This window comes from Struthio camelus, chromosome 2 (genome assembly GCF_040807025.1).
Source record: "Struthio camelus isolate bStrCam1 chromosome 2, bStrCam1.hap1, whole genome shotgun sequence".
NCBI classification, from domain to species: Eukaryota; Metazoa; Chordata; class Aves; order Struthioniformes; family Struthionidae; genus Struthio; species Struthio camelus.
The window spans coordinates 23,147,919-23,175,830 of NC_090943.1; the positions used below are offsets into that span (position 1 = coordinate 23,147,919).

At 39.0% G+C, this 27,912-nt stretch overlaps 1 protein-coding gene across 13 annotated transcripts; it reads left to right on the forward strand.

Annotated features, from left to right (window-relative positions):
• The first annotated feature begins 1,275 nt into the window (after positions 1–1,275).
• Positions 1,276–27,885, forward strand: NSUN6 (NOP2/Sun RNA methyltransferase 6). Of its 13 annotated transcripts, none has more exons than XM_068934632.1 (14): positions 1,276–1,316; positions 4,227–4,289; positions 4,871–4,965; positions 5,750–5,905; positions 7,087–7,138; positions 7,696–7,775; positions 9,597–9,706; positions 12,458–12,611; positions 14,292–14,373; positions 17,495–17,614; positions 20,679–20,823; positions 22,832–22,980; positions 24,832–24,957; positions 27,470–27,885. In XM_068934632.1, the coding sequence occupies exons 5-14, from the start codon at positions 7,136–7,138 to the stop codon at positions 27,680–27,682; spliced, it is 1,182 nt and encodes a 393-aa protein (XP_068790733.1). In that variant the 5' UTR covers positions 1,276–1,316; positions 4,227–4,289; positions 4,871–4,965; positions 5,750–5,905; positions 7,087–7,135; the 3' UTR covers positions 27,683–27,885. The 13 variants fall into 13 exon arrangements, with proteins under 13 accessions (XP_068790733.1, XP_068790732.1, XP_068790735.1 ...); XM_068934631.1 differs by having other exon boundaries at positions 1,279–1,316; positions 4,187–4,289; XM_068934634.1 differs by having other exon boundaries at positions 1,279–1,316; positions 4,868–4,965.
• Positions 27,886–27,912: the final 27 nt, after the last annotated feature.

Here is a 27,912-nt window from a genome sequence, read left to right on the forward strand (position 1 = left end):
AGGTGCGTCATCACGCCCGCCGGCGACGGGTGGCTTTGCGTGAGGGCGCTCGGCGTCACTGCGTGCGGGTCGGGGGCGGGCGTGCCCGGGCCGGGGCGGCGCTGCCGTGTGGGAGCGGCGGGGCAGGCCTGGTAAGGTGCTGGTGCGTCTGGGGCGAGCTGCGAGCCGGGGCTGGGCCTTTCCCCGCGCTGGGGTGGGGTTGGCTGAGGTGTAGCGCGTCCCGGAAGGGCGGGAAGGCGTCCGCTGGGGTGGCCTGGAAAGGAAGAGCGCTGAGCGCCCACGCGGACCGCTTCCTTTTCCTGCCGCTTTTAACAGCGTCGCTCTGCCTCTCAGAGCTGTGGCTGCTCTGCGGCCTTCAGCGCGCAACAGTAGAAAGGCCCCTAGTTTTCAAGGCACTCGGGGCTTTCCTATATAATAAAGCATTTTAAGAGTGATGGTCTCGTCTTAAGTTCTTATTATCGAAATTTTCATTTGTCTGGATGTCAGAGTTTTCCCACTTTTCAGCACTGTAAGAAAGTTCTCTAGAAGAGAACTAAACCCCTTTCTACCTTAGCAAAAGAGGTTGCGTGCGCTTAAGCACAGAGGAGATGGAAATCGGTCTGTTTTATCCCTCTCAGCAGTATTTAAGCTTGCTCATGCAAAAAACAGCACTGTCAGCAGCTTTGATAAAATGAGCTTCTTTAGCTACTGGAGTTCTGCGCTGAACCCTCGCCAAAGCAATTACAGCATTGTCAACTTTTTCCTGCCCCCTCCTGACGAGGTGCTCTGCCTGCCAGCCGACCTCGAAGCCTTAGACAGGGGGAAAGACGCTGCCAATACCGCTCCCGCAGCCCTGCAGCCAAAGGGGTGCAGCGCCTTCGGCCACGGGTCAGTAGCCCCGTCAGGGCGCTCGTTGCTCGCCGCGCCCGGGAACCGGCCGCGCTGGGTAGCCGCTCCTGTGGGCGGCGGAGGGAGGCGGGTCCGCGGTCCCGTCCCGCGGTGCCCGCGCCTCCAGCCCCGCCGGCCACGGGCCGATCTCAGGGTCTCCCTCAGGCCCCTGGGCCGCCTCTGCTGCGGCCCCTCAGGCGCACTAGAAGATCCCCACCGCTCCCGCTACACCCCGACGGGCTCGTCCGCCCCGCTCCGCGCTGCGGCCCACAGAGGCGGCTCCGAGGGCGCCCCCGGCTCTGCCCCGGCGGCCGCTTTGGCGTGTCTGGTTGCCATGGTAACAGCCGGATCGCCGGGGCGCTGCCCGCCCCCGACCAATCCTCCGCGCCCGCGGAGGCGGGACTTCCTGCCGCTCCCCGGAGGAGGCGGGGCCAGCCGGGCGCGCGGCGGTAGGTGACGGCGTGGCGGGGCCGCTCCGCGCTGGGTCGGAGTGGTGGCGCTGGCGCCGGCGCCGCGGGCGGGCGGGCGGGCAGGGCGCGGCGCGGCACAAGCGCTCCCCTCCGCGGGTCTCTCGGCGCTCGCCGCCCTTGCGATGGCTCCTCGCGGCGCCACACCGCGCTGCCCGCTCTGCCTGCCGGGCGGCCCTCGGCTTTCTGCCCCTGGTGCCGCGAAGGGCCTCAGCGAGGCTGTGGAGAGTTGCGGCCGCATCCCCCCCCCCCCCCCCCGCCCCCGTCCCCCATCCCGGTGCTTTTAGTACCGGGGGGGGGAAGGAAGGAAGAGTCCCCAAATCCCGCTCCCCGAAACGGCGGGGAGGGACTCTTTGCTTCTGTGGGAGAGGGCTGGGAAGGAGCAGCAATGCCTGGGGAAGGCCTTGCTGCCCCTGGTAGGCGTGAGGGGGTGCAGTTAGGTCAAAGGCGTCTGGCCCGACATCGACATCCTGCCCCTGGCAGTGGCTCCTGACAGAGGCCCGGGGAAACGTGGGCAGATGGTGAGCGTGGAGTGATGCTGCCTCGAGGGCTTCTTTTCTGAGATCAGTCAAGCCCAGAGCTCCCTTTCTAAAACCTGCCCTGTCCACAGAGTCCTGTGGCGTGGTGTATGGCACAGCTGGTCTGAAAAAAATACCTGTGGGCTTTCAACCTGCCACCTGTTAGGTCTGTTTGAAGTCTAACTCTTGTACTGGAAGAGAGACTATACCAGTCTCCCTTGTCAGTCTTCCTCACTACCACTTGTGAATTTAAAAGCTTTTATCATATCTCCTCTCAGCTGTTTAGCCTTTCCTAATTTGGAAGCCATTCCCCATCTTTATGTCATCACCTTTCTCCAAACCTTTCTAAGCTATATTATAGATTCTTTGAGATACAGGAGCGTACCTATAGTGCTCAGGTTGCAGGTTGTGTGGATATTCTTTAAACCTCCAGTTATGTATTTTTAATTTAGTTTCCAAACTGCTTACAATGATTTTATCCTTTTGACTGCTCTTTTTAACAGAGGAACTATTTTTTATTTGTGTGTTGTTCCTTTTCCTGAACTAAGTGTAGTGATACTAGATTTCTTGCATTCGCTACTTGAATGCATGTGTTGAATCCACATATGTTGCACTTGCTGCAACAGAGCAGCTCTTCAGTGGCAACATTTTGTACTAGTCAGACCCTATGAACTAGTCAGGGTCAAAGACTCAACTTTTCCTGTTCTGTGTTCCTTGACTAAATACTTCATAAAGTGTTCATTAGCAACGTTCAAAAAGCATATGGCATCATGCTTGTGCATGACATCTACCAAGACTACCCTGGGATTGCTGAAGTCCCCTATTAGTATTGCATTCCTGGTTTCTCTCTGGACCCTTGTTTTACTGCAGACATTGTAATATACTTGACATCCTGTTCAGAAGGATGGTAGTTTCTAACATATTGTACCTTTCCTATTAAGGCATAACATTTCAAACCACAGAGAGTCTGCATTACTTGTTGATACAGCTATGTTGTTAATTTGTACTATGGGACTAACACTTCCCTTTTATAGCATGTTCATGCTTTTTCTTTGCAGTTCATGCAGTCTGTCCAGTTTGCAGTCATTTATGACAAAGAATTTTTCTTTTTGACCCCTTATGAGCACACATTACCTGGTATTACTCAGTCACATTTTAAAATTGAGATACAAACTGTCATGCTGTCAGATCAGTTGTTGGGCTTCCATGAAGAAATAGCTGCGAGATCACCGTTATCATAAAATACCTATTTCATATCTTTAAAAAATACCTTCATAATCTTAATACCAGAGCAATTCTAGGGCTAAATAATATATATTTCTATAAGTTTTCAAAGTCTGCTTAATTGCATTCAGGATTCCAAGTATGTTAAAAATTCACGAGTGTGTTTTTTTAGTGCTAGTTTATACTTATGAAGAAAATACTTTCTGAATGTGAACCATATGTTCTTTCTTTGCCTGTAATATAGGCATCCTAGAACAAGAGCTCAGAGGCATGATATGTCACATTGTCTGAAAATGTTAAAACCAAGCTTTAGTCATTTTGGTTGTAATATAAACTATTTTAGTACTATTAGGTTTAGTAGAAATACCAAAGTAAATTCTTCTCAGGCATTTTGCTATACGCTAAAAATAAGTTCATTGATTCCATTACAGCTTATTTCTTTCAAAGGCTGCGAAAGTTTTGAGTAAGGTGCTCAACCTCCCACCCATGAAACTGAAAATTGCCTTTGTCTGAGCTTGAAAATTAAGTCTAAAAAAGATAACAGTCTTCTAGCATGAAACTTCAACTGAATCTGGAATATCAAAAAAGATATTCTTGAGATCTTTTGTGTGATAGAAGTCACAAGCAGCCTCTCATTCAAACAGAATGTTTACCCAACATTCTGGTGCATGTTCTTTAAGTATATCTAATAAAATGAAAACTTAGCGTTCAAATTTCCTTATTATGGGTGGAGTAAACCTCACTGACAGTGCAGACTTCTCACTTTCCTTCCATTCAAGTTAGTTTAAATAAGCTATTAAATTCTTAGGAATTCTCACTTCAGACTGAAGTGTGTATGTTTCAGGAGGTGTATATAATCTTCCAAAATACAGGCTATATGGAGGTGGGCAGATACAGTTTTGGGAAGATAGCTGCATCAAGCAAAGGGAAATAAAAATTGTATCAGGACTGAGCTACAGTAGGAACTTTGTAGCTGTTAAAGCAACTTCTGGAAACTTCCTCTGCCTTTTAACCATGTAATCTTTCATGAAAGAGCTTGAAGCTTTCGCAGTAAGGATCAGTAGAGCTTCTTTTGCATTAATTCTTCACTGGTTCTTCACTATGAAACAGACTTATGGAAAAACTTACACTGCTTCGTTAATTTTTTAAGTCTGTGAGAAGAATAACATTCCAGCCCACGTGTCGACACTTAAAGAATTTGGATCCTAAAAAGGTAAGCTTGAGAAAAATGAAATCTAACAGGGAAAAATTAGAAGATAATCTCTAGAAAAGGTTGCAATAACATAATGTAATAAATGAAAGTTTCAAAGACAGGACTTCAGAAGAGTCAGAGGTGATTAAATTTTGTGCAGAACCCTCATGAGTGAATTCCAGGACTAAACTACAAGTGTTCCTCTAGGACAATTAGAGGAACTTTAATGGGACAGGGTTGAGAGGTGGTAACACACTTCCATCATGTTTTAAACACTCATACTGTACCTTTGGAAGGTGTGACTGGGAAGTATGTGACAGTAATGAAACCAGTAACCTCATTCTGATATGATTATTCTACACTGCAAATGCTAAACATGTTGATTAACCTATGCCAAAATGTAGTTAGCAACAGTATTACACTTATATCCTGAGCAACATTTGGAATTTTGAGTACAGCAACATTGCATTCTCCATCCAGGAGAATCAGAAAGGCCAGTGCAGCTTAGTTTGTGGTATATCTTATGTTACATTTACAAAATTAGAGATTGTGATAAATATTGCTAAGACAGCGTGTTGCTCATTTCAGTTCTTTACCAGCAGATTTTAAACACTAAAGGAAGATGGCTTTCTTCCCTAAAATATCCTTTCAACATGAAGTTGAAGAACATCTCAGCAAAGTATTCAGAAATAGTGAGGTATGTGAAAGGTACTACTATTAACCATCAGCAACCACATAGTCACAAATTGAACCTGTTTACTTTCTTTTTATTTAATATTATGGCATTAATATCTCACAATAAAATAATATGCATTTAATAATAATATGCATTCAGATTCAAAGTCCACATGGGACTCAGATTTTTAAAGATACTGATGTTTAAAATATTTATTCTGTAAGCCTGTTGGCTCAAAGTACTACAAAAATGTTTAAACTAAACTTAGCATAAATCTAAGGCTTCAGTTTTGCATGCCGCTGAAGAAGGATCACGCAGAGAATTAATCACATATTAACCACATAATATTCACAAGAAATACTACCTTACTCCAGTGTAAAGCCACAAATATGGTAGCCAATCTGTGAGTTCCTAATGTAAAAACACAGGAAAAAGGAAGTTGTTTTTTTTTGAGGAAAAGAGTTCCAAATTTATATTTCTAAATCTAGTCTTCCAGATCCTTAGGCCTGTGCTTTGTACAGGACATCAGAGCTCATGAATGGTTAACTTTGGTTCTTGCTTCAGCCTGTTTAGAGTGATCTTGCTAATATGACTAGTATTTCAGTTAGTCCTTTTCAAGGAATTTATGAGGTTATCATCACTGGAGTTAGGCCTCTAAAGCATAGACATTCCCCACTTTTTATGTCATGCAACCGTATTCCCTCATTTCTACATAATGTTTGTTCTGTACTTTTTCACCTAGAAAAATAGGCTTCTATATGAAGCTCCTTAATGTTTCTTTTAAAATCTCTTCTCTCCTTCTCAGCTTATAACTGATTTAGGTACACAGGAGGCAGAGAGCAGATATCAATCTCTGTTACGTCATCTGTCTCATCCACCCGCTTTCACAACTGTTAGAGTTAATACGCACTTGGCCTCAGTGAAACATGTGAAAAATTTACTATTTGAAGAGATCCAGAAGGTTTGTGCCATTTCTTTGTTACAGCAAAATAACAAAATTTTTCATCTTTTGCCTAATTATGAGAGCTTTTCATTGCTAGATATTATTCTTTAACTTAATATATTTCCACTAGTATTCACATGATGCAGTCATATTGATTTCCTGGGAACGTTAAATGTTAAATCAAAATTCATTGTCTAGCAGTAATTGGCATCTAATACATCAAAGAAAGGCAACAACAGAAGGAAAAGACAACCACATCTTTTGCAAAGCTCTAGAAAGCTAAAATAAATCATAATATATAAAATGCAAATAACTGAGTCAACTAGATCTTTTGGCATGTAGTTTTTAATTCAAAATTTAAAAGATATTAATTGGGGCCATCAATATGCTTATATTATTTTTGTTTGTGTTATGGTGGCAGACAGAGACCTTAGTTAGGATTGGAATACTACCGTAGTAAATATTGTACAGACATCATAAGCCTAGAGAGGACAGTAGAAATAGATAGAAACTTAGAATAGAAATTTAGAATATATTTTATTAAAGATTAAAGGAGAATGGGTTTATATTTCATTGCACAAACTATTTAGGAGATTGAGAGAATCTGTATGTTCAAGGAACTGGAGCGAAAGTGGTACCCTGCAGCTGCTGTAATTTGAATACATATTTTTAATCTTTTAGATCTTTTTTTTAATTGTTATTTATCTTAATTAAACATTTCTTTATCTGGTAATATGAAAGCCATAATGTTTAAGAAGTAGATTATTTTGAAACTTTATCCTAGATTTTCACTCTGAAAAGATCCCATTCTTCTGTAAGTAAATTATTAATGCTAGTGGGTGTACAGGGAGTTATTGCATGACAGGAGCCAAGACATTTCTGTGATGCAGAGGCAGTTGACAGTATTCTGTTGGCTGGGACGAGTTAGGCTAATTTTAACTTGGTTGTGGAAATGTAGAAATAGATATTGCAATGCGATATTTTGCTTCAAAAGAAAATGCTTTGCTAAAAACTGAATTAAGACAGGTTTTCCTAAACTTTTTGCATTCTTAATTGTCGTTATATTTGAAAAACTACATAGCAGTTTTACGCATTTTTAACAACATTATGTATACAGATTTTTTTTTTTAGGAAAATCTTTATTTATCAGATGTGAGCTAATTTCTTGTTTTCCGTGTTTTGGGGTTATATTTTAAAAGGCTCCAACAAGGGGATATCTGCTTTGGAAAGTCCAGGAACAGTTTTAAAATGGCAAGTTGTCAATTTTTTCAACTATCACACAACTCAACTCTCAGCATCCAATCAAAGTTAAGTTGAAAAGAGAAATAAAAAATGTTACCAAGCTGGCATATGAAGTAAAGCAGGCAATACATGAATACAGTTACCCAGTGATTTATAATTAATAACATCAAATGATAGCACAGATAGACACTAGTTTCTCTGATGGTGTTAGTGTGACCTGGTGATAACTTGACACAACCTTCTTTCAGAAGAAAGGAAAAGCAAGTGGTAAGGATATGACTGTTCAGGACTTGGTCCCACTCCCTGTGGTAAATTCTGTCAGTGAACTCCTCTGGGGCCTTGGTATTTCATACTTTATTAAATATTTAGTGTTTTATACCAGTGTTTACAATACAGACTGTCTCCTGACACACCATTTCCCAACCTCTCTCAGCTTTTGTCAATATAGTTTTTGTACCCTGTACAGCTATGAATTATGAATGGAAAATATTTTTCAATATAATTAAGTACTTATGTTAGCATTTGTTAATACAGTTTAATAATTATATATTTTTTTAATTTAACAGCAATTTAAAGGACTGTGTATTCCAGTTCTTGAGCACCCAGAAATTCAGGACATCTTATTAATTCCCGTCATTGGACCCAGGTTTGAAATTTTTCAGATTTTAACCTTAAAATGCTGCAACACATGATTTACTTACATATTTCATGTTAAACAGTTGTAACTAACTCACTATAAGTAAAGTACAGTTGTTTATTAAGACCTAATGGGCAGTCTATATCTTACCTAGGTCACATTTTTGGTGCTTAAAAGATGCAACAAAACATAGAGGGAATTCTTTTCTCATTTAGAGAATCACAGAATCACAGAATGGTTTACGTTGGAAGGGACCTCTGGAGATCATCTAGTCCAACCGCCCTGCTCAAGCAGGGACCTCTAGAGCATATTGCCCAGGATCACATCCAGACGGGTTTTGAATATCTCCAGCGAACGAGGCTCCACTACCTCTCTGGGCAACCTGTTCCAATGCTCTGTCACCCTCACAGTGAAGAAGTTTTTCCTCAGGTTTAGGTGGAACTTCCTGTGCTTCAGTTTCTGCCCATTGCCTCTTGTCCTGTTGCTGGGCACCACGGAGAAGAGGCTGGCCTCATCTTCTTGATACCCCCCTCTCAGATACCTGTACACGTTGATGAGATCGCCTCTCAGTCTTCTCTTCTCCAGGCTGAACAGGCCCAGCTCTTGCAGCCTTTCTTCATAGGAGAGGTGCACCAGTCCCCTCATCATCTTGGTAGCCCTCTGCTGGACTCTCTCCAGTAGTGCCATGTCTATCTTGTACTGGGGAGCCCAGAACTGGACACAGTACTCCAGGGGAGGCCTCCCCAGGGTTGAGTAGAGGGGGAGGATCACCTCCCTCCACCTGCTGGCAACACTCTGCCTAATGCACCCCCGGAGACCCTTGGCCTTCTTGGCCACAAGGGCACACTGCTGGCTCATGTTTAACTTGTTGTCCACCAGGACTCCCAGGTCCTTCTCTGCAGAGCTGCTTTCCAGAAGGTCAACCCCCAGCCTGTACTGGTGCATGGGGTTATGCCTCCCTAGGTGCAGGACCTTGCACTTGCCTTTGTTGAGCTTCATGAGGTTCCTCTCCGCCCAGCTCTCCAGCCTGTCCAGGTCCCTCTGAATGGCAGCACAGTCTTCTGCTGTGTCAGCCCCTCCCCCCAGTTTAGTATCATCAGCAAACTTGCTGAGGGTGCACTCTGTCCCTTCCTCCAGGTCGTTGATGAATATGTTGAACAAGACTGGACCCAGGACTGACCCCTGGGGGACACGGCTAGCCACAGGCCTCCAACTAGACTCTGCACCACTGACCACAACCCTCTGAGCTCGGCCATCCAGCCAGTTCTCAATCCACCTCACTGTCCACTCATCTAGCCCACACTTCCTGAGTTTACCTGTGAGGATGTGATGGGAGGCGGTGTCAAAAGGCTTGCTGAAGTCCAGGGAGACCACATCCACTGCTCTCCCCTCATCTCCCCAGCCAGTCATTCCATCAGAGAAGGCTATCAGATTGGTCAAGCATGATGTCCCTTTAGTGAATCCATGCTGACTACTCCTGATCACCTTCTTGTCCTTCACATGCTCAGAGATGACCTCCAGGATGAGATGTTCCATCACCTTTCGAGGGATGGAGGTGAGGCTGACAGGCCTGTACTTTCCTGGCTCCTCCTTCTTGCAAGTGTGGCAAAAGGTTTCTGAATCAATATTACTTTGAGGAGTGATTGCCTTTTTGGTTCTGCCCTTTGCTTCCTCTGGGACTAAAATGAATCTTTTAAATTTAGTACATGCAAGTTAAAAATTTCTCCACTGTATTGCAACAAAAACAGTATTTATGAATCAGCGAATTTACTGGGGGGTAAAATCTTTTTCAATTTTTTTTTTTAACTGAACGATATTTTATATTTTTAGGCGAGATATAAAAAAACATGCATCTGAAGTCATTGTTGGAGCCCACTGTGGTTATGCAGTGCTTCGAGGAGCACATGTATATGTCCCAGGAATCTTATCCACCTCAAGATGTAAGTTCTCTAAATACATTCAGTTAGGTTTTAGAGGGAAAAAGTATCATCCATTGATGACAATTTCCATAAATAGAGTGCCATTTGATTTTTTTTTGTTCTATTTACAGCTGAAATGAGTCTTCTAGTATGTACTAAATACATATTTTAAGTTTATCTGGCTTTTATTTGAAATGTTCACCATTGTTGTGCAATACTAATAATAAATTATGTATAATTATTTCTCATTTGGGCTATTTAAGTTTCTTTTTACGTATGTAATTCCTAGCTGACGTATTAGTTCTCAAAGATTCTAATTTCTTCTTGTTTTTATTTGAAAATATTTTAACCAATCTATGTGAAGTGAAACCTGGATTTTTAGATTTTTTTTTCTTTAGTAGCAGCTATGGTAGCTTTTAATATTCGTATTCAATAAAATAAACTTGGAGAAGTTTTTCACTTTCCACTTTTGTCAAAGGAAAAAGGGTGGTGTAGCAGACATGTCTAGATGGTAAGTGGATGTATGTTGATTAATTGCCAGTATTTGAAGATGCATTATCTTTTTATGTGCTCACAAGGCACTTGACTTTGTGATCCTGTAGGATTCTATGTTCCACATCTAGAAAAATGGATTTTCTTTTTTTTTAATCTCTTGATAATTCATTTTATATCATTTGTGTATGAGAGATCTAGAAACAAATTTTCTGTTGATGAGAAAAATCTTCAGTTTTAATGACTTAGGTTCTTAAGAAATGGAAATACGTATTTTTCTGTCTTTCAGTGCCTGTGAGACAAGATTAGAAAATCTATATATAATCTGAGTGCTTAGTGTTCAGCAGCCTATTGAAACAATGCTATTTATTTTTCCTTTAAAGGTCAATTTAACTGTATGTGAAACCAATATAATTTTGGTTGATTCACCTCATTATTCTATTGTGCTGAGATCTACTAATCATTATGGTTCTTACTATTAAACAAACAGAGTCAGGAAAGCATTTTCCATCCACTTGACTTCATTCCTGTTCAGGAAAAAACCTTTAACAAGTGCTTATTTTAAGCATATGCTTAAGTGCAATTCACAGAACAGAAACATTTTTCAATCTAGCACTTGACAAGGAAATAAGTATATTGCTGTAGCAGCTGTTGAAACTGCTTATTTAGACAACCTCATAAATATTCAAGCCCCTCTTTGAGTCAACTGGTGATTTATCGTAATTGCTATATGTAATTATGCATGCAACATCAGATTCAAAGAAAAGAAGATCCTTTCACTAAAACTTCAGGAACACTTCAGAGGAATTGCAGATAGGAAAATAAAATAGAAGGGCATGCTACCCACCTGAGACCAAATATAATATGGCTATATTAAGTATAGATGGTCTAACTAGCAAGAAAAACGTGTTAAGCCAGAGAAGGCATTTTATCACTGAACTAGCTACGTAAATGAGAATAAACTAATTATCAAGGGGCTTTGAGTTTGATTTAACTAATCAACATCTAAGCTTTAAGTTAGATTAAGGAGAATGCCAGTGTAGCTACGCAAATGAACAAAAAGTTTAAGAACTGTACATAGCACTAATGAATTTTGAAAAAACAGTTGTTAGCGAGGATTGAAATAAAAACCTTTTGCTTTTGAGGGCAAAAAATCATTGACAAATATGCTTGATGAAAGAGTTAAATAGCTAAAAGTTTTAGTTATGTGAAGATTAAGTAGGTAATAATTTTGGGTCACGTTGTATAAGAAGTTGTTATCCAAAAATGAAATGTTTAGTAGCTACCTAACAGATATTCCATTTGGGAATACCAGAGCATTCTTCCATATTCGGAAGGTCCCTTGAAAATAAGAAAAAAAGATTCATAAACACAACTCTTAGAATTTTTAGAGAGCAGTACTATCATTTGTCGTACCTCTTATATCTTCTGGATGCTCCAGCCAGTCAGCTTCCTTAGAAATGTCGCTTTGGAAAATGGTTTATTGCTGTCAGTGGAGGCCTTTATTTTTAAGAGTGTTTTTCAGCCAGTCAGTACATAAAACAAGCTTTCTTATTATTCTATAGAATCACCTAAACCAACCCCCTTTCCTGTGTATTTTGGTTCCAGTTCAGAAAGATTGTTCAAGTCGATAGGATTACATATTTCTAGAGTTCAGTGTATGCTTATGTACATAACTGAATTGAGACTATTAATTGGGGAGGCAAACTCTTAAGAGGATTATTCAGAACAGCAGTTGCGTTAGAGGTAGAAAGAGAGGCGCATCTGAGTAATTGTCTCTACTGAGGAGTATATGATCACTTGTATCAAAGCACTAGTTAGAGTTTAAGCAGCTTTTCATTAGCTACATTCTACCTACCTATTGAAAGGTCATTAGACATATTTTGTGTTACTGTCTCAGTGTAGTAATTGCCTCTAAGTGTGAATCAGTGTGCTTTAATGTACTTATGTGCCAGGAAAGGATGAAATCCCAAGGAGTGGGCTTAAAATTCATGGGTGACCATGTGGTGATGAAATAAACAGTGATTTGTCTAGCATCTTACAAAACAAGAAAACGGTGTGTCTAATTTGTCACTGAGAGTCGCTCAATATCTAGCTAGTTGGTAACAACTGTTCACCACGTACACTTTCAGACCTAATACCAGTGCATCTCTTGTTCCTAGCTTTTGCTATGATACAGGAGCTGAAGTAAGTAGTCTACTGAAAGTCCCAAATTATTTGGTCACTACTGCCTTGTAAAGTATAAGATTAATGTCAAAATTTCTCTTCTTGTTTAAACAGTATTGAAAGCTGGAGATTTGGTCTCAGTGTATTCAGATATTGAAGGGAAGTGTAAAAGAGGAGCCAAAGTATTTGAAGGAATCAAAGTTTTCATTGGAAATGGGATTTCTGAACTGAGTCGCAATGAAATCTTCAGTTCAAATGGCCCATTGAAGTAAGTCCATGGTAACTGGAAGCTACACCTGCAGCTTTGGAAAGGGAAGGGAGGAGATGGCAAGGCATTTTGAAACGTTCTGTAGCATATGAGAAACCACATGATAGCTTTGTCTGAGACCTGTATTGCGCATAGGAATTTCTAGCATCTTTTGGGAAGTTTTAGCTTCTGGGAATCTAGAAGGATTGTGCTTCCTGCTCTCTCTTGTAACTTCGCAACTAAGATAGTAGCAATGTGATGGCTGTATGTTTGTATGTGTGGCTGTTTGTTCAAGGAAATCTTAATTATGATTAAAGTACTACAGTAAGTACTAGCAGTTTCCACATTTAGTTGCAGAATGGGTTCTACCTATCAGTTTACTGAAAGAAAGGAGTGGAAATACATAGCTTCTAAAAAAACAATTTTAACTAACATTTGACTTTATTAACATAGGAAAAACAAAAGTGACAAAGGTATGTTGGCAAAATTCCATTTTGGTAAATTTTTCCTTGCTATTTGGTTGGAACCGAAATGCAGCCCTGCACTTCTCCATGTTCCCTAGGAACATTTTTAGAGTTGGAGAAGCAGCACATTAGGTCAGATATCTTCAAAAAATATAACACCATTTGCCAGGGTAGTTAACTAATTCAAGGTTACTTGCTCTTCTGTTTTGTTGCCAGAGCATATGGTTTGTTCCTTTTTCTCTCATCTAAAACACATATAGAAGCAGTGTATAAACAACATTACATCAAATTAATGACTGAAAGTTTACATTATCAGAATGAACTGCAAAAGATTTAGTAAAAAAGATGACATTGTTATTGGAGTTCTATTGTATTATAGTTTGAATATAGTAAAGGTAGCAGTAGTATATTCCTATTAAGTTGATAACATGGAACGATAGTATGTAACACGTGGAGTCCACATGTCTGCTTTTTTATATCCATCCTTCTTATTGTAGGACTCTGCAAAGCATATGCAAAAAGTTATTCATTCTTGTTATCTTCTGTAATTTATGGGGATTTTTTCAGGTTCAGTATTATTTTTCTTTGTTGTCCAGTTTTTTGTTATATAGTTGTCTTTACCCTAATAAAATTATTACAGATTACAATTAAATGAATTTCAGTCCTACGTAAAACTTTCAGGTTGCTCCTAAATTTAAACTTTTGCTTTGCAAGCAAATGAGTGTTCCTATAAGTGTTTGAAATGGATGTTCTCCAGTTGTTCAACAAAAATCTGAGATGTTCTAGAAAAATGGAGGAAGAACTAAATAGGAAATTATGCTCCAGTCCCCTATTATGTACGTGACTAGTCAAAAGGAGTTATGAACTGAAATTAACATATTTAAATCATATTAAAACATATATTTATGCATTGGTTTATATTATTGAGGCTTTGATTACATAACAGCTTGTCATATGTACAAAACAGGTAGATTTGCTGTATGCAAATTATACAGATAGTTCCAATTTATAATGCAGATTTTTTCTTACAGATTACCCAACATAATGATGTCATTTTAAAGAATATTAGATTACACAATTGTAAAAGTATTTGTTTTGTTTATTTATGAATGCTTTTATACTTTCATTTTTGTATAATTTTGTTTCAAGTTATTTGTATATAAGCATAATGATTTCATTGGATAATGTTAAAATTATAAAGCTGAGTAGCTGAAATAAATTGTTCCATATATTTTAGTGGGATGGGCATAAGAATGACAGAGCCAGTCTACCTTAGTCCTTCGTTTGACAACGTGCTCCCTAGTCATTTGTTTTTACAGGTATGTTTATTACAGAAAAAGTCTATACTATTCGCAGAAGAATAAATATCTTCTTAAGTGCTCATTAGGACTCTATTTACTCATCATGTGTTATTGCACCTAATTCACTACTTACTTAAAGAAAATGAATCATTTAAGATAAACATAGTATCTACATGTAGCTGGTACTAACTCTGAGTATCTGTGACTTTAGAAGAGATACTCTCTTAAAAGTTTATAAATTCTTTTTGTACAGATATTCTACATAGATTTTTCAGTTTCTGGAAAATGCCTATGACCTCTGAAATATGAACATCCTTCTGTAGATATGAAGTCTCCAGACAGTAGGCAAGCTTTACGTTGAAGGGAACATCCACATCTTTTATCCCTAATGAAAAAAATCCACTTGAACAAAAGAAACATAAAAATCTTACAGTAGCACAGTTATCACCACCTTGTACCATAAAACTACGATTTCCAAAGAATGACAGATTACTTTGAGATTTTTATTATGAGAATCAAGAACATTCAAGTCAGCTTTTCTTTTTGCAGCGTTAATATTTGTGGATCCTATATTATTTTTCCCCCAAACTAATGAAATTAAAAACAATACTCAGACATGACAATTGGGTAACAGTGCTGTGCTGAAATGTAGGATGTTGAAATTATGGAATTTACTAGTTTTCTTAGATTAGGTAAGTTTACTGATTTGGTTTGCCAAAATAAAAAAGTATGGTGAACACCTCAATTAGATTTTTAAGAGAGTACGCCAATAATGGTACGTATGTGTTTAATGTAAGTATGAACATTCCCTGGGTTTAAAACAAAATCGAGCTATGCAGCACTTTAAAAAACAGACAAAAAATCCAAAATAGCAGTTTGTATCTGTAAATGTAAATTGCAGCTCAAATAAACCCTTGTTCAGAGGTACACTCTTAAATTCTTACTAAGTTCTCTCCTCATTTTATTTGTGTAACTGTCACTCAGATAAATAGGTAAGTCCCTTGTTACAGTGCATTGCCTTATTCATAATTTGTTCTATCAGAGCCAGTATGGCAAATGAGTTATTGTCATGCATTTGTAATCAATCTTAATATTTTTAAAAGGGAATCAATGCTGTCTCCTGGTGTGAGCAAAAAGTAGTTTATCAAGCAACATATTGTCTGATGGCCTGCAATAAAGGAGAGCCCTTTTCTTCCCTGGTTTAGGTTATCAGACTTCTTACTTTCAAGGAAAAGAATTTTTAGAGACAGATTGTTTGAGAGACTTGTACACATGTGAGAATTTAACTTTCGTACATCGAGGTCTGCAATTTATTAGTGGAACTGAGTTTTGGGTGCCCACGTTACAGGTTTGGTTTAGAATTGCATAGTAGTTCAAAATTCCTGTGATTTCTGTTTGGAGTGTAGGTTTTTGGTATTTTTTTTTTTTAATATCACAGAATAGTTGACTTGGAAGGGACCAATCCCCCTGTCAAAGCATGGTCACCTAGCCCAGGTTGCTCAGGACCATGGCCAGTTGAGTTTTAAATATCAACAAGGACGGAGAATCCACAACCTCACTGGGCAACTCTTTCCAGTGTTTGATCACCCTCACAGTAAGAAAGTTTCTCTTTAGGTTCCAGTGCAATTTCCTCTATCGAAATTTGTGCTCATTGCCTCTCATTCTGTCACTGGATATCACTGAGAAGAATCTGGCTCTGTCTTCTTTATGCCCTCCAATCAGGTATTTATACACGGATGAGATCCACCCCACCCTGAGCCTTCTTTTCTCCAGGCTGAACAGTCCCCGCTCTCTTAGGCTTTCCTCCTATGACCGACGCTCCAAGCACGTAATCATCTTAGTGGCCCTTTGCTGGACTCGCTCCAGTATGTTCTTGTCTTTCTTGTACTGGGGAGCCCAAAACTGGACACTGCAGGTGAGGACTCCCTGGTGCTACACACCTCCTCCAACCTGCTGGCAATGCCTGTCCTAATGCAGGCCAGGATGCTGTTGGCCTTGTTGGCCACAAGGGCACATTGCTGGTGTATGTTGAACTTCTTGTGCATCAGGACCCACAGGGCCTTCCCTGCAAAGCTGCTTTTCAGCCAGCCAGCCCCAGCATGTTGTGGTATATGGAGCGTTATTCCTCCCCAGGTGCAGGACTTGGCATTTACCTTTGTTGGGCTTCATGACATTCCTGCTTGCCCTTTTCTCCATCCTTTCAATGTCCTTCTCAATGGCAGCACAACCACCTGGTGTATCAACCACTCCTCCCAGTTTCGTATGGTCTGTAAATCTGTTGAGGGTGCACTCTGTCCCATCATTGAGGTCCTTAATGAAGAGGTTAGACAGTATTGGCTCCAGTATCAATGGGGTGCACCACTAGTGCCTAGCCTCCAGTTGAACTTCGTGCTGCTGATCTCAACCCTTTGAATCTGGCTCTTTTGACTGTAATTTGCCACGTATGAGATGAAGGCCTGCACCTGTGATAGTATTAGCATCCAATTATTGTTCATTGTTTTGAATACTGTGGCGTGGAACTTGAAATTGTGCTAACCAGAGGCAAGATGTAGTAAAGAGAACATAAAACAGTTTTTATACCTTTCTTTTTGGCCAAATTAGAAGAGAATCTTTGAGAGTATGTCTGTATTGTGTAAGATGTTAATACTGCGAACATTGCATTCTTTTCATGCAATTAATAGTGCAGTTCAGCTTCTCTGTACCTTAATTCAGCTAGTTTAAACTCCTGGCTATTCATCTGATTACTTGTTACAAAACTACACTAACATGGTCATACAGCAACTGTTCCAATAAACAGGTCAACTTAAAATATTCATAATATACAGAGCTACTCTATGTCTGTCATGGTATCAACCTATTTAATTTTGATTCTTAGCATTGTGTCCTCAGTCAGAAACCCTTAAACTTCAGTCATAGTTACTCATGTATGGCTTTAAATAAAGAAGAACCAGTAGGGACTTAAAACATATAATTTCTTTTATATAAACATAGTATTCCTCCTCCTGATGTAGGACTGACAGCAATATTGTAGCTGTCTTCACTATTGAATAAGATTTTTTTTCAATGTTCTTCATTACTTAAAGTATGACTTGATACAGGGTAGAAGGCTTGAATTCTCCCATTTTGGTTTTTATGATAGAACTTGCCCTCTGTGGTTGTGAGCCACATTTTAAACCCTCAGCCAGGAGAGAGAATTTTGGACATGTGTGCTGCACCTGGAGGAAAAACAACCCATCTTGCAATGTTAATGCATGACCAGGTAAGAGCATTTTGTGTCTCAGTGAAGAAAATCTGACCGCTGATCGTCTGCACAACTCACTTCACTTATTTATCAGAATCCATAGATAGTTTAGAACAGCAAACCATTAATAGCAGAACATTCTACTTACAATTTATTTTGCAGCACATCAAAGTTACTGAAATGGGCACAAATGTTTTTATCAAATAGTCACCATCACATTTAAAACCTTATTTACTACAAATTGACCTGCTGATACATGTTTGATTTCCCATTTTAAAAATTCTTGATATGTTTCCAGTGGAAGAACATTTGTAACATTCAGGGCAAAGTTACTGAGGAATATGCTGGTTTCATGAAATTGAGGATATATGGAAATCATGGGTTGCTAAAGAGTGCCAAAAAATATACAACTCTTTACAGAAACATGCCAAAAAGCTCCTAATCCAAAGAACTTATAGTTTAAGATCACATCTGTACTGCACAATTTATAATTTTTACTGAGAATTTCTAGCGTAAATTTATCATTCTAAGGTAGAGGGTCAGAAATAAAATATTTTTGCTTTCTAAGGTAGAAAGCGAAAATACTTAATGAGAAATAAATGATGTGAAAAGAGGCAAAAAATTATTATTCAAAGAAAGATAAAGGAAAATAGTACACAAGCCAAAAAGAATGTGGATAGAGGAATAAAGATTTGCATATATCAAATTGGTTTATGCAGACTGAGAAATAGACATGTGAGTTACTCTTTTTTAGCAAAGGGGGAAAAAAGTGTAATGTTTCCTCTAAAAAGTTTATAACTAGTTCAGTTGCCATTTTGGTTGGAAGGAGGGTTTTACACGATGTCAGATGATTTTAAAATCTCACAGTTGCATTATGCAGTACTTCAGCAGGTGTCTATGCATTAATGGGAAGATTTAGCAGTGGTTAATGATGGGTGTGTACTCAGAGAAGACATGTAGTTAGTTCTGTGTGACAGTTTGCTTGACATGATCATTCCTAGTGCTTACTGAAATGTTCATTCCCTCAGCATGGAAAATTTGCAAACGTGTGTTAGACATTCATTAGTCATTTATTAGATAAAGTTGTAGAGCTTCCACTAAAAAAATTCACTGTGGTAAATAAAAATTAAAGTCTGTCATGGATTTGTTTATACTTTATTTATACTTATACTTTATTTATACTTATTTATACATTATACATATACATATACTTATTTATACATTTATACTTATTTATACATTTATTTATACATTTATACTTTTTGCATGTATGTGCATTTTGTATAACTTTGCATAACTTTTTTTCCCTCAGTCATTTTTGATATTTTGCCTGTGCTTACCTCCAGCTGCAGTAATAAGATTCAGAATGCAGGTGTTGCAATTTATCTAAATCGGTTTTCCTTTTCTGAATAAATATCATAGTTTTAATTTAGATATGGCAAAAATGTCTGCTCATGTAGTTAATTTGCACTGCTCTTTGGTTAAGTTCCATTCACAGATACTCCTTACTAAATTTCAATACGCAGTGTAATAAATCATTTACATTTCAAAAAACATCTGAATAAATCTTATGTTTTTGTGATTTAATTTAAAAAAATAATAATTTTATTTTTAGATCAGGTAATGGAAATGTAAAATAACTCCTTATTTTCTGTGCAAGTGCTTTAAAATATGAATTAGGGACAGTTACAATTCAAGAATGTATTACTATTAATTAGATGTTTAGTGGATATGTAGACTGTCCAGAGCCCAGTCCAGATCACCCTTTTCCCCAGATGTCTTTCTGGCAGTGGCCAGAATGGGCCAGTTGGGGAAGGACTTCTGTCTTTCAGCTTCTTCTCTTTTCTGAGAGTCTCTCAGGAGAAGGATTTCTCTTTGCATATCCACAGGTCAGAACATGTGCCGTAAATCGACTGTTTTAAGGATACACCCAGCCCGCAGGCCTGATGAGCTGTTACCATGCGTGCGCAGTATGCTGATCTGTGATAGGGAAGGAGCAGTGGCACATGGCCATTGAGTGCCCCTATAAGAGATGATTTGGCATACAGCAGCTGAAGGCTGGACACAATTGGCACAACATGAATCCTTCTCTTTTTTCTTATTCCTAGACCTACATATTGACTAGCATAGATTATTTTTATTGACTGTCTTTTTTCACAGTCTGTCTTGGTCATATGGTCCTTCTGTAAGCCTCTGGAGAGCCATAATGACATAGGAGAAGGTTGTCATTGTGTTCTCTCAGCAGGTTCTGATTGCTATAGCAAGTCTTTTTTTAAAGGTTTTTGATCTTCGCTTTTTTTCCGAAGGTAGTATTACTGTTTTGGTTTTTATGGTTGCTATTGAAAACGTGTTCTTTTCTTTGTGTTTTTAAATTTCATCTAGCAAGTAGTGTTGTGTGTCTGTTTTGATTTATCTTGGTGAGGAAAAGATAAATCTGTTCTTACATAAAAGGAATGATGTGTAATTGTGATCCCTCCCCCATGTCTAAATTTGTTCTCGAAGGTACATTCTTTCCCAATAGAACTTGAATGACGACTACCCTAAGTGTTATGAATCTGAGCAAGCTAGAGATCTGGAGGAGGTGGGCCTCATTTCCCTGAGCTGTATGGGATCACATCCTCTATTTGTCTCTTACTATGTCCATGCAAATTTAAAACCTGTTGGCTATTTCTACCACATATTTGAGACTTCTACCCTCTTTTAAATGATTAAATTTTAATGAGATTCATATAAACCAGTTCTTGAAGCATAGAAAAACCTAACTTAGTGCCCCAGTAAAAAACAAAATAATAAAAAAACCCTTGACAGAAGTCTGCCATTAATTATAGGTTGCCTTTGGCAGTGATCTGATGACCAAGCAGGTGCCAATCAGAACGCACAAAGCTCCAGACTCGTGTCTACCATCATGGGAGGAACACAGAAGATGGGGAAGAACAAGGACAACTGTAGTATGGGTTTAGGGATAATAACATTCTGTAGAGAAAGCTAAGCTTCACTCATTATACTGCTCACAGAAAAAAAAAATCAGGAACTGCACATCCAGTTAATCCCTTGTTTTTGATATAAAACTTTTATTTTCCAGGGCGAAGTAATAGCCATGGACAAGATAGCCAACAAGGTGAAAAAAATTAAGCAGAATGCTGAATTGCTTCAGCTGAATTGCATTAAGGCCTTTTGTTATGATGGAACAAAAGCACTTTCAGTTGAGAAGCGAGAGGATGAACAAGGTAAAGTAACCACCTTGGGTAACAGCTTTTAGAAGAAAATGGTAATTGTATTGGTGCTAGTGTTATTAAACCTGCCACAATATCCACAAGGCTTTGAAATATTGGCAGTAACCTAGGTTGCCTTAATTGCTGAAGAGCAGAAAATAAAAGGGCATCCAGTGCGCTATCAGTTTCTCCATGATGCAAATACAGAACTCAAACTATCTGTCCTTATCACAGCTTAATGGGCTCAAAAAGAAACGTATTCCTTTTTTAGATAATATCCAAGACTGACAAGGTGTTAACCTTCTCTCCGTGATAGCATTCAACCCCATACTCTGAATTGTTTAGCTCAGTCTGAGAAAGAAGTGACTTTGGCACAATTGCTTGGCTTCTCTGCCTCGGAATCCTCATCTGTAAAGTGGGGTTATTAATACCTAACTCCCAGGAGCGCTACAAGGCTTAGTTCATTAATGTTTGTTCAGCTGCTTGGGGCATACAGATGGAAATTGCTATAGAAGCACAGTGTATTATTTTAAGTTCATTTAATTTTAAGTTCAGTTCTTTTCTGAAGTGCTGTATTTATGATACTGGTGCTGTTCCCATGATGGAACTATTTAAATGGTATCTGCTGTCTTGATTATTTTTAGTTTGTTGTGCAAAGTATGCTGTTCTTTCTAACTCTGTTTTAGCCCAGCTACTGGTTAACCTAAATAGGGATCAGGTTGCATAATTCACCTGCCTTCTCCCTAAGCCTTGCTGTTAGAATGCTTTGCAGGGATAAAGATATTTTCTTAATAGTCTTTCTGTGAACATAAAATATTGTAGTTGGTAGTTAGCACTTACATAGCTGAACAAGAGCTGGCTATAATACTAAGAGATCATGAAAGCTTTTCTGTACGTCTCTGCAGTTAAGACATGTGACATATTTTAAATGCTTTAGTAACAATGTTTTAGAGGTAGATGAATCAATAGTGCCAAAACAGAGTCTTTTTGCAGTGCTGGAACAAGCTAGGTAGCAGTAGTATGAAGTCACCCACTTGTTTTCACTTGTGACCTAACTTGAATATTTGAGAAACAGAAGGAGAAAAGAGGCAAAGCATATGTATGGCTCTCTTCCTCATTGGTTAATCACAGATACACATATGCACTCACTTTTTCCTTGATTAGTCTGTCCTGAAGAGTCACTCTAGCACTAGGACTATAGAAATTTTTGACTGTTAAGCCAATGGGATTCAGACGAAAGCACAGGCTCTTCAGACAGAAGGACAGAAGTTACGTATTCCATTATCTATCCAGGTGATATTCAGAAATAGTTCTCCTTCCTTCACAACTTCAGACAGAAGGACAGAAGTTACATATTCCATTATCTATCCAGGTGATATTCAGAAATAGTTCTCCTTCCTTCACAACCGTTACTTACTCAATTGTTTCATTATAGAGCCAACACGTGTCACGTATTAGAACATATATTTCACTTCTTTTCACTTCACACGTGCCTTGTTTTCTGCAGATACAGAAGCATCACAAGAACTAGCTATTATTATATAGGCACTCCAATTATTACTGTATAAGGCAGTCTTAACGATTAACTGTAGGCTTTTCTCAATTAAGATTTATGTACTTTTTAGTTCAGTTACGAGCTGATTTTTGGCTCATGACAACCTGTATGTACAGCTCTATACTTAGTACTTGTAATCAATCATGTTTTAATGCTTTTGTTTGTTTTTATATTTTAGTTCCAAAACATTAAATTAAGGTTGAAAAATGTTACAGCCTTGAGTGATTATAAATTGTTTGAGCTCACAGAACTGTAAAACTCTTTCTTTTCTGTGAGATGAAATCCATCACCAGCAGTGCTAAGCCTTTTCTGTAGCTGAAATCACTTTTGCAGACGCCACCTATATAACATTAATGTTTTATGACAAGCAAGCAATAACAGCTTGTCGTTACCTGTCGTGAAGTCTCAAGAAAGGAAACAGCCACATATTTATCCTGCGGCTTTTACATTATTACCTGCTTTTTGCAGAAGGTCCTCCTTTTTTACCAGAATCATTTGATCGAATTCTTCTTGATGCTCCATGTAGTGGGATGGGGCAGAGACCAAACATGGCTTACTCCTGGACTCTAAAGGAAGTAACATCTTATCAGCCACTGCAACGCAAGCTTTTCACTGTGGTATGTATTCATCATTGAGTAGCTAAGTAAAATTGCACAAGTTTTGCAGTACAAAACTTACCTCACCCCCACCCCTAAATGGTACTTCATTTTCTCTACCTTTTCAGCAGTTAAAGGCTGGGCAATGTTATTGCCCAGAGCAACAAATTGCAAAGTTCTCTTTTTTTTTCTGGTCAAACAGACAACCAGAGTTCTATGAAACACTGCTGTTCATAAAACTGCTGTTCTGCAGTGTCTCCCCTTCTGAATACAAGTTTCACGTCAGTTCTTTGCCCTTCATCCATAGTAGGAAAGCATCAAGCACTAACTTGTTTCTTTTTCCTCACAGGATACCTTTGCTAAGCTTTTCTCTTTCCGAGTTTCCCCAGCAAAGTTTCTTCTATCACAAAGCCCTCAGCAGTTGTTAGCTTATCCCTGAACTTATCTGAAGAATATTGGAACTTAAATATTTTGTCTAATGTCCCACCAGGTCTTGTGCTATCACTGTCCTTGGGGAACAATAGTTCCCAGGACACATACTTGTTGTTGCACAGATATATCCTAGGATGCAGGCTGCCCCTATGAAACTAGTGTACCTGGTGATAAGTTTTAATCATTGAAGTCTACCTAGCTTTTAATTCCTGTTCTCTATATGCCAAAAGATTTCCAAATCAGTGCAGTTTTCTTCAATATATCCTTAAATTTGGGAGTTTCTGTTTGAGGAGTGAAACCCAACCACATCTAAGACTTTGTTTTTGGATAGCTACAGAGATGGAGGAATCCCTTGAAAACTAGACCTCATGGTGTTCTTTCAAGATGCTACTACTTTTAGAATATATTTATTTCCCTCTATTGCATCTGGTCTTGCTTAGAACAAGTTAGAGAACATGAGTCATTTGTTCAGCTTTGTTCTCTGTCATTCACAGCTGTTGAAGTCAAAGAGAAGGAGGAAAGTTTAAATCATTTAGGACCACTTAGATATTTATAAAACAAGATTGCGTTATCTCATCTTTCATAAAACTTGTCCTTTAAGTAAAGACGATAGTGTTAAGATTCAGTTAATCTTTCAGTCCCACCATTATCTGCTGCTAGGTGACGTCAGTTCAGTGGAGTATGGGATAGATATTCATAAACCACAGTAAATAAGAAAGTTTACCTTTTTTTTCATTCTTTCAGTTCCATGACTTTCAGTGTATAATACTCTGAAGGGTCCAAGTCACAGAGCAGGTTAAAGTCTTTCCACTGCAGCAGCATGGACTTTTGCAGCTTCACTGCAGATAACTCCCTTGCAGTGGTGCTGTAAGGTGCTATGGGATATGTGATGGAGTACAAAGCGAAAAGAACATACTACAACTCTGACATCCTATTAGGAGTGTGCTTGGGCTGATGCTAAAGGGTAGGATTTCATGAAACTTGTCTAAATCCAAATCACATGTATTCAAAGTGAACCAGGGCTTGAAAAACAGCACTGATACACCTTTCACGCCAACTATGTGAAAACAGTTGACGTGCAGTATCACTGAAGAAAGTACTATGTGCAGCTGGTGATGAAGACAGAACTAATCTGTCCGAGATGTCCAGAGCTGTACAAATAACATAAGAGTGCATCATCTCAATGCCATTTAATAAGCTGCATGAGTTATAATGCTGATTTGGAAAGCAAAGCCTTTCTAATCCATGCGACTCTTTACCATATTCCCTCAAAAGAATCAATATCCTAATGCCTATTTTAGACAGACAGATTTGAGTTTAAGTAAGTGTTATATTTACTTGTTATAGCATGTTTCTGTACTTCCACATAATAGGTAACTTGTATTCAAAATCATTTTGCATTCAAATATAAGCTGAACTATAATTTCTTCCTCCCTGTAGGCAGTGAAATTGCTGAAGCCCGGAGGCGTTTTAGTATATAGTACATGTACAATCACACTTTCTGAAAATGAGGAGCAAGTTGCTTGGGCCCTGGAAAACTTTCCATGCCTCCAGCTTCAGCCACAGGTAATAATATTTTCATAGTACTTCACACAGTCCAGTGAGCTTGTTTTGGCACTGTGAAGTTAAGCACTGTATTTACTATTAACCAATCTCTTTTTTGCTACAGACAATTTTAGCTGCTATAGTTAGAAATAACACAAGGATTTCTGAGGCTTTTTAAAAACTATTTTCACATCTAACTGAGCTTCATTTGACAAACATTAAGTAGTTTCACAGACTGAATCCCACTGTGTACTGTGGTGACTTCGATTTGTACAACAGTCATTTAAAACGTAGTAGAGATAAAATTTCTCTTGCAACTCTTTGCTTATAACGCATGTATTTTATTCCCTTACTTTGCACGTTCACAGGAGAGGTGAAAAACCTTTATTAAAGCTACTGAAATGATGAATAGTTGCATTAGAGATGAGAGAAAAATACAAAGAACCTGGTGTTTTGAGGATGGACAGTTTTATATATATGGGAGCCATCTATGTATTATTTAGAGGAATGAGGGAATAAATTTATTTCAGGCCTAGTACCTTTCCTTTTGTGGAGCCAGTATCTAACGTTATGGTGTCTGGGAGGAGGCAACATGCTGAGTTGGCTAGTTGTTAATCATGGTGGCTTTGAGGAAAAATTTAAATTTGCTATCTGTTTTACTAATACATTCTGTAATGATTTGTATCTGTCTTCACAGAGTAAGTGATAGATGCATATTTAAAAAAATACAAAAATACAATGGGTGTACAAAGAGATGAGAAATTACACAAAAGCTACTAAAGATTTAACAGAACTGAAGCTTTTCTTAAAGCTTTGTGTGTCAGAGGTTTTTCACCTCCTAGCTCAAATTCAGACTTCCTCACCATCCATTTATGAGGAAATTTCGAGTTCTAGCTGTTTCAGATGAGATTATACCTTTTGCCTAACAGCAGAAAAAAATTGTCCTTGATAGAATGACAAAGCAAAACACAGGCCCTATTAACTAACTCAAATGCAAGATTCATTCCAACTTCAATAGGCTTGCTCCCTCACCAATCATATCAGCATTGAATAAAGCACTAGTTTTCCCACAGCAATGCCATCTATATTAAAATTAAGGGTTTTTTTTTATATACTTTAAACTAGATGACACTGAACTGTATATCCACAGATAGTTTATAGTATCTTACAGCCAGTTATCCAGTAGTTCAAAACACAGCAATCTTTTCCTGTGAAGAGGAAACTGGAGTTGAGGGTCAAGTTACCCCCTGCTCCCCTTACGTACTTCCTGTGTTCTTTAGTCTCCTAGTGGACTGCTTTATTCCCAGTCGAATATCTCTCACTTTCTCACTTGGCAACAGGTCCGGGAAACATATTGGGAAAGACAAAAACAGGAGGTGCAAGCATGGGCATTGATCTCTCAAAGGTGGAGGTTACTGCATGGCGGCCGATTCTTGGTTTGTGCAGGCTTGCTTCCCTTTAGAGATTTACATACAGGAGATACTGTATATCAGCTTAAATTAAGTAACTAACTAGAGGGAAAAAGGAAGAGGTAGAGACAAATGGTGTCCTTCCTTCCACTGAGCAAGTCACTTGAGCCTGTGTAATAGTGTCTTTTACCTTCCCCCTCCTTCTGTTAACATTATCTCAAGCTGCTATCCCTGTCTCCCTTTACAATTTTTTTGTCTCCACTTGCAATGGACACTTCTTTTTGTCTCTTATCTGGAAAGCATTAAAATCCCGCTGAGGGAAAGGAAGCGAAGAAGCAGGCTGCAGGCTCTTGGCAGCCCAGCTTCGCAGTGCATGCTATGTCGTTAAGCAACTGCCTCATCATGTGCTGACTGCTGAGCTCGTGTGTTAGCAGAGCCTGGTGGCTCAAAGAGCGCTCTGCTGCAAGCTGCACTATACACTACACTAGGCTAGATTTAAAAAAGAGAATTATTTTTTTGAGTAAGCCTTCTTTTTGTTTTCTTCCAAAGAGATGCCTCTTTAGGCAGTCAGTTATTCTGGATTAGGGCTTGAAATCTCTCCAGTTGAAGTTGTAAAATTGAGGAACCCACATATCTCTACTATTACTGAGTATATTAGTTACCAGCTAAGGATCGACTATTTTTGACTTCATATCTAATTATTAGTCAGTGCACAGATTTAGAAGTGAAAACGTAAAGGCCTTAGAACTTTTTATTCTCTGGTGGTAACAGTTCTTGTGCTAGGGAAGGTTTCACTCCTGTGAGCGATGAGATGATTTAGCTCTGTGGGTACCCATCCCCCACTAAGTGCTCTCATTACTAAACTACTGGGCTAAAAAGGGATCAGTTGTCCCACCTCCTCCTCAAGGGGTTCTGGGCCTGGTATTTGTGCTCATCGTATATGCATCTGCCATTAAGGCAAGAAAAAGAAGGACCACATTACTTTTGAGTTTCCCCATGCTGTAAATGTTATAAACTTAGCTTGTCCATGCTCTTAAGGTTTAGGCATTGCTACATATACTCAGGAGAAGACATTTAGGAACTCTACTGATGAAATAATTTGCTTTTCTTTTTTCCGTAAAAAGGAACCTCATGTTGGAGGAGAAGGCATGAGGGGAGCTGGGCTGTCGCTTGTTCAGTTGAAGCTGCTGCAGAGATTTGATCCATCTGCTGTGACTTTGCAGGGAATGGACATTAATTCTTTGCAAGATTCCAGGGAAGATAATTTGATTTCATTGGCAAATAAGGACTGTATAGGATTTTTTATTGCAAAATTTATTAAATTGAATAGTAAATAAGCATTTAGCCATACAACCTGAAAAAATACCTTTGTGAGTCTAAGAACAGTTCAGACGTTAACTCTATTTCTTACTGCTGCAATGTTGCGTTGCCAAGCCAACAGACTGACGACACGGTTGCTATGGTAGCAATAAAATCTGCCAGCTGTTCTGCTGGGAAAAAGCCACAGGTTGCAGAAAGAAAGTCAGGGCTGGGGGAGGGGGTAGTATAATTTTTAAGTCTCCACTTG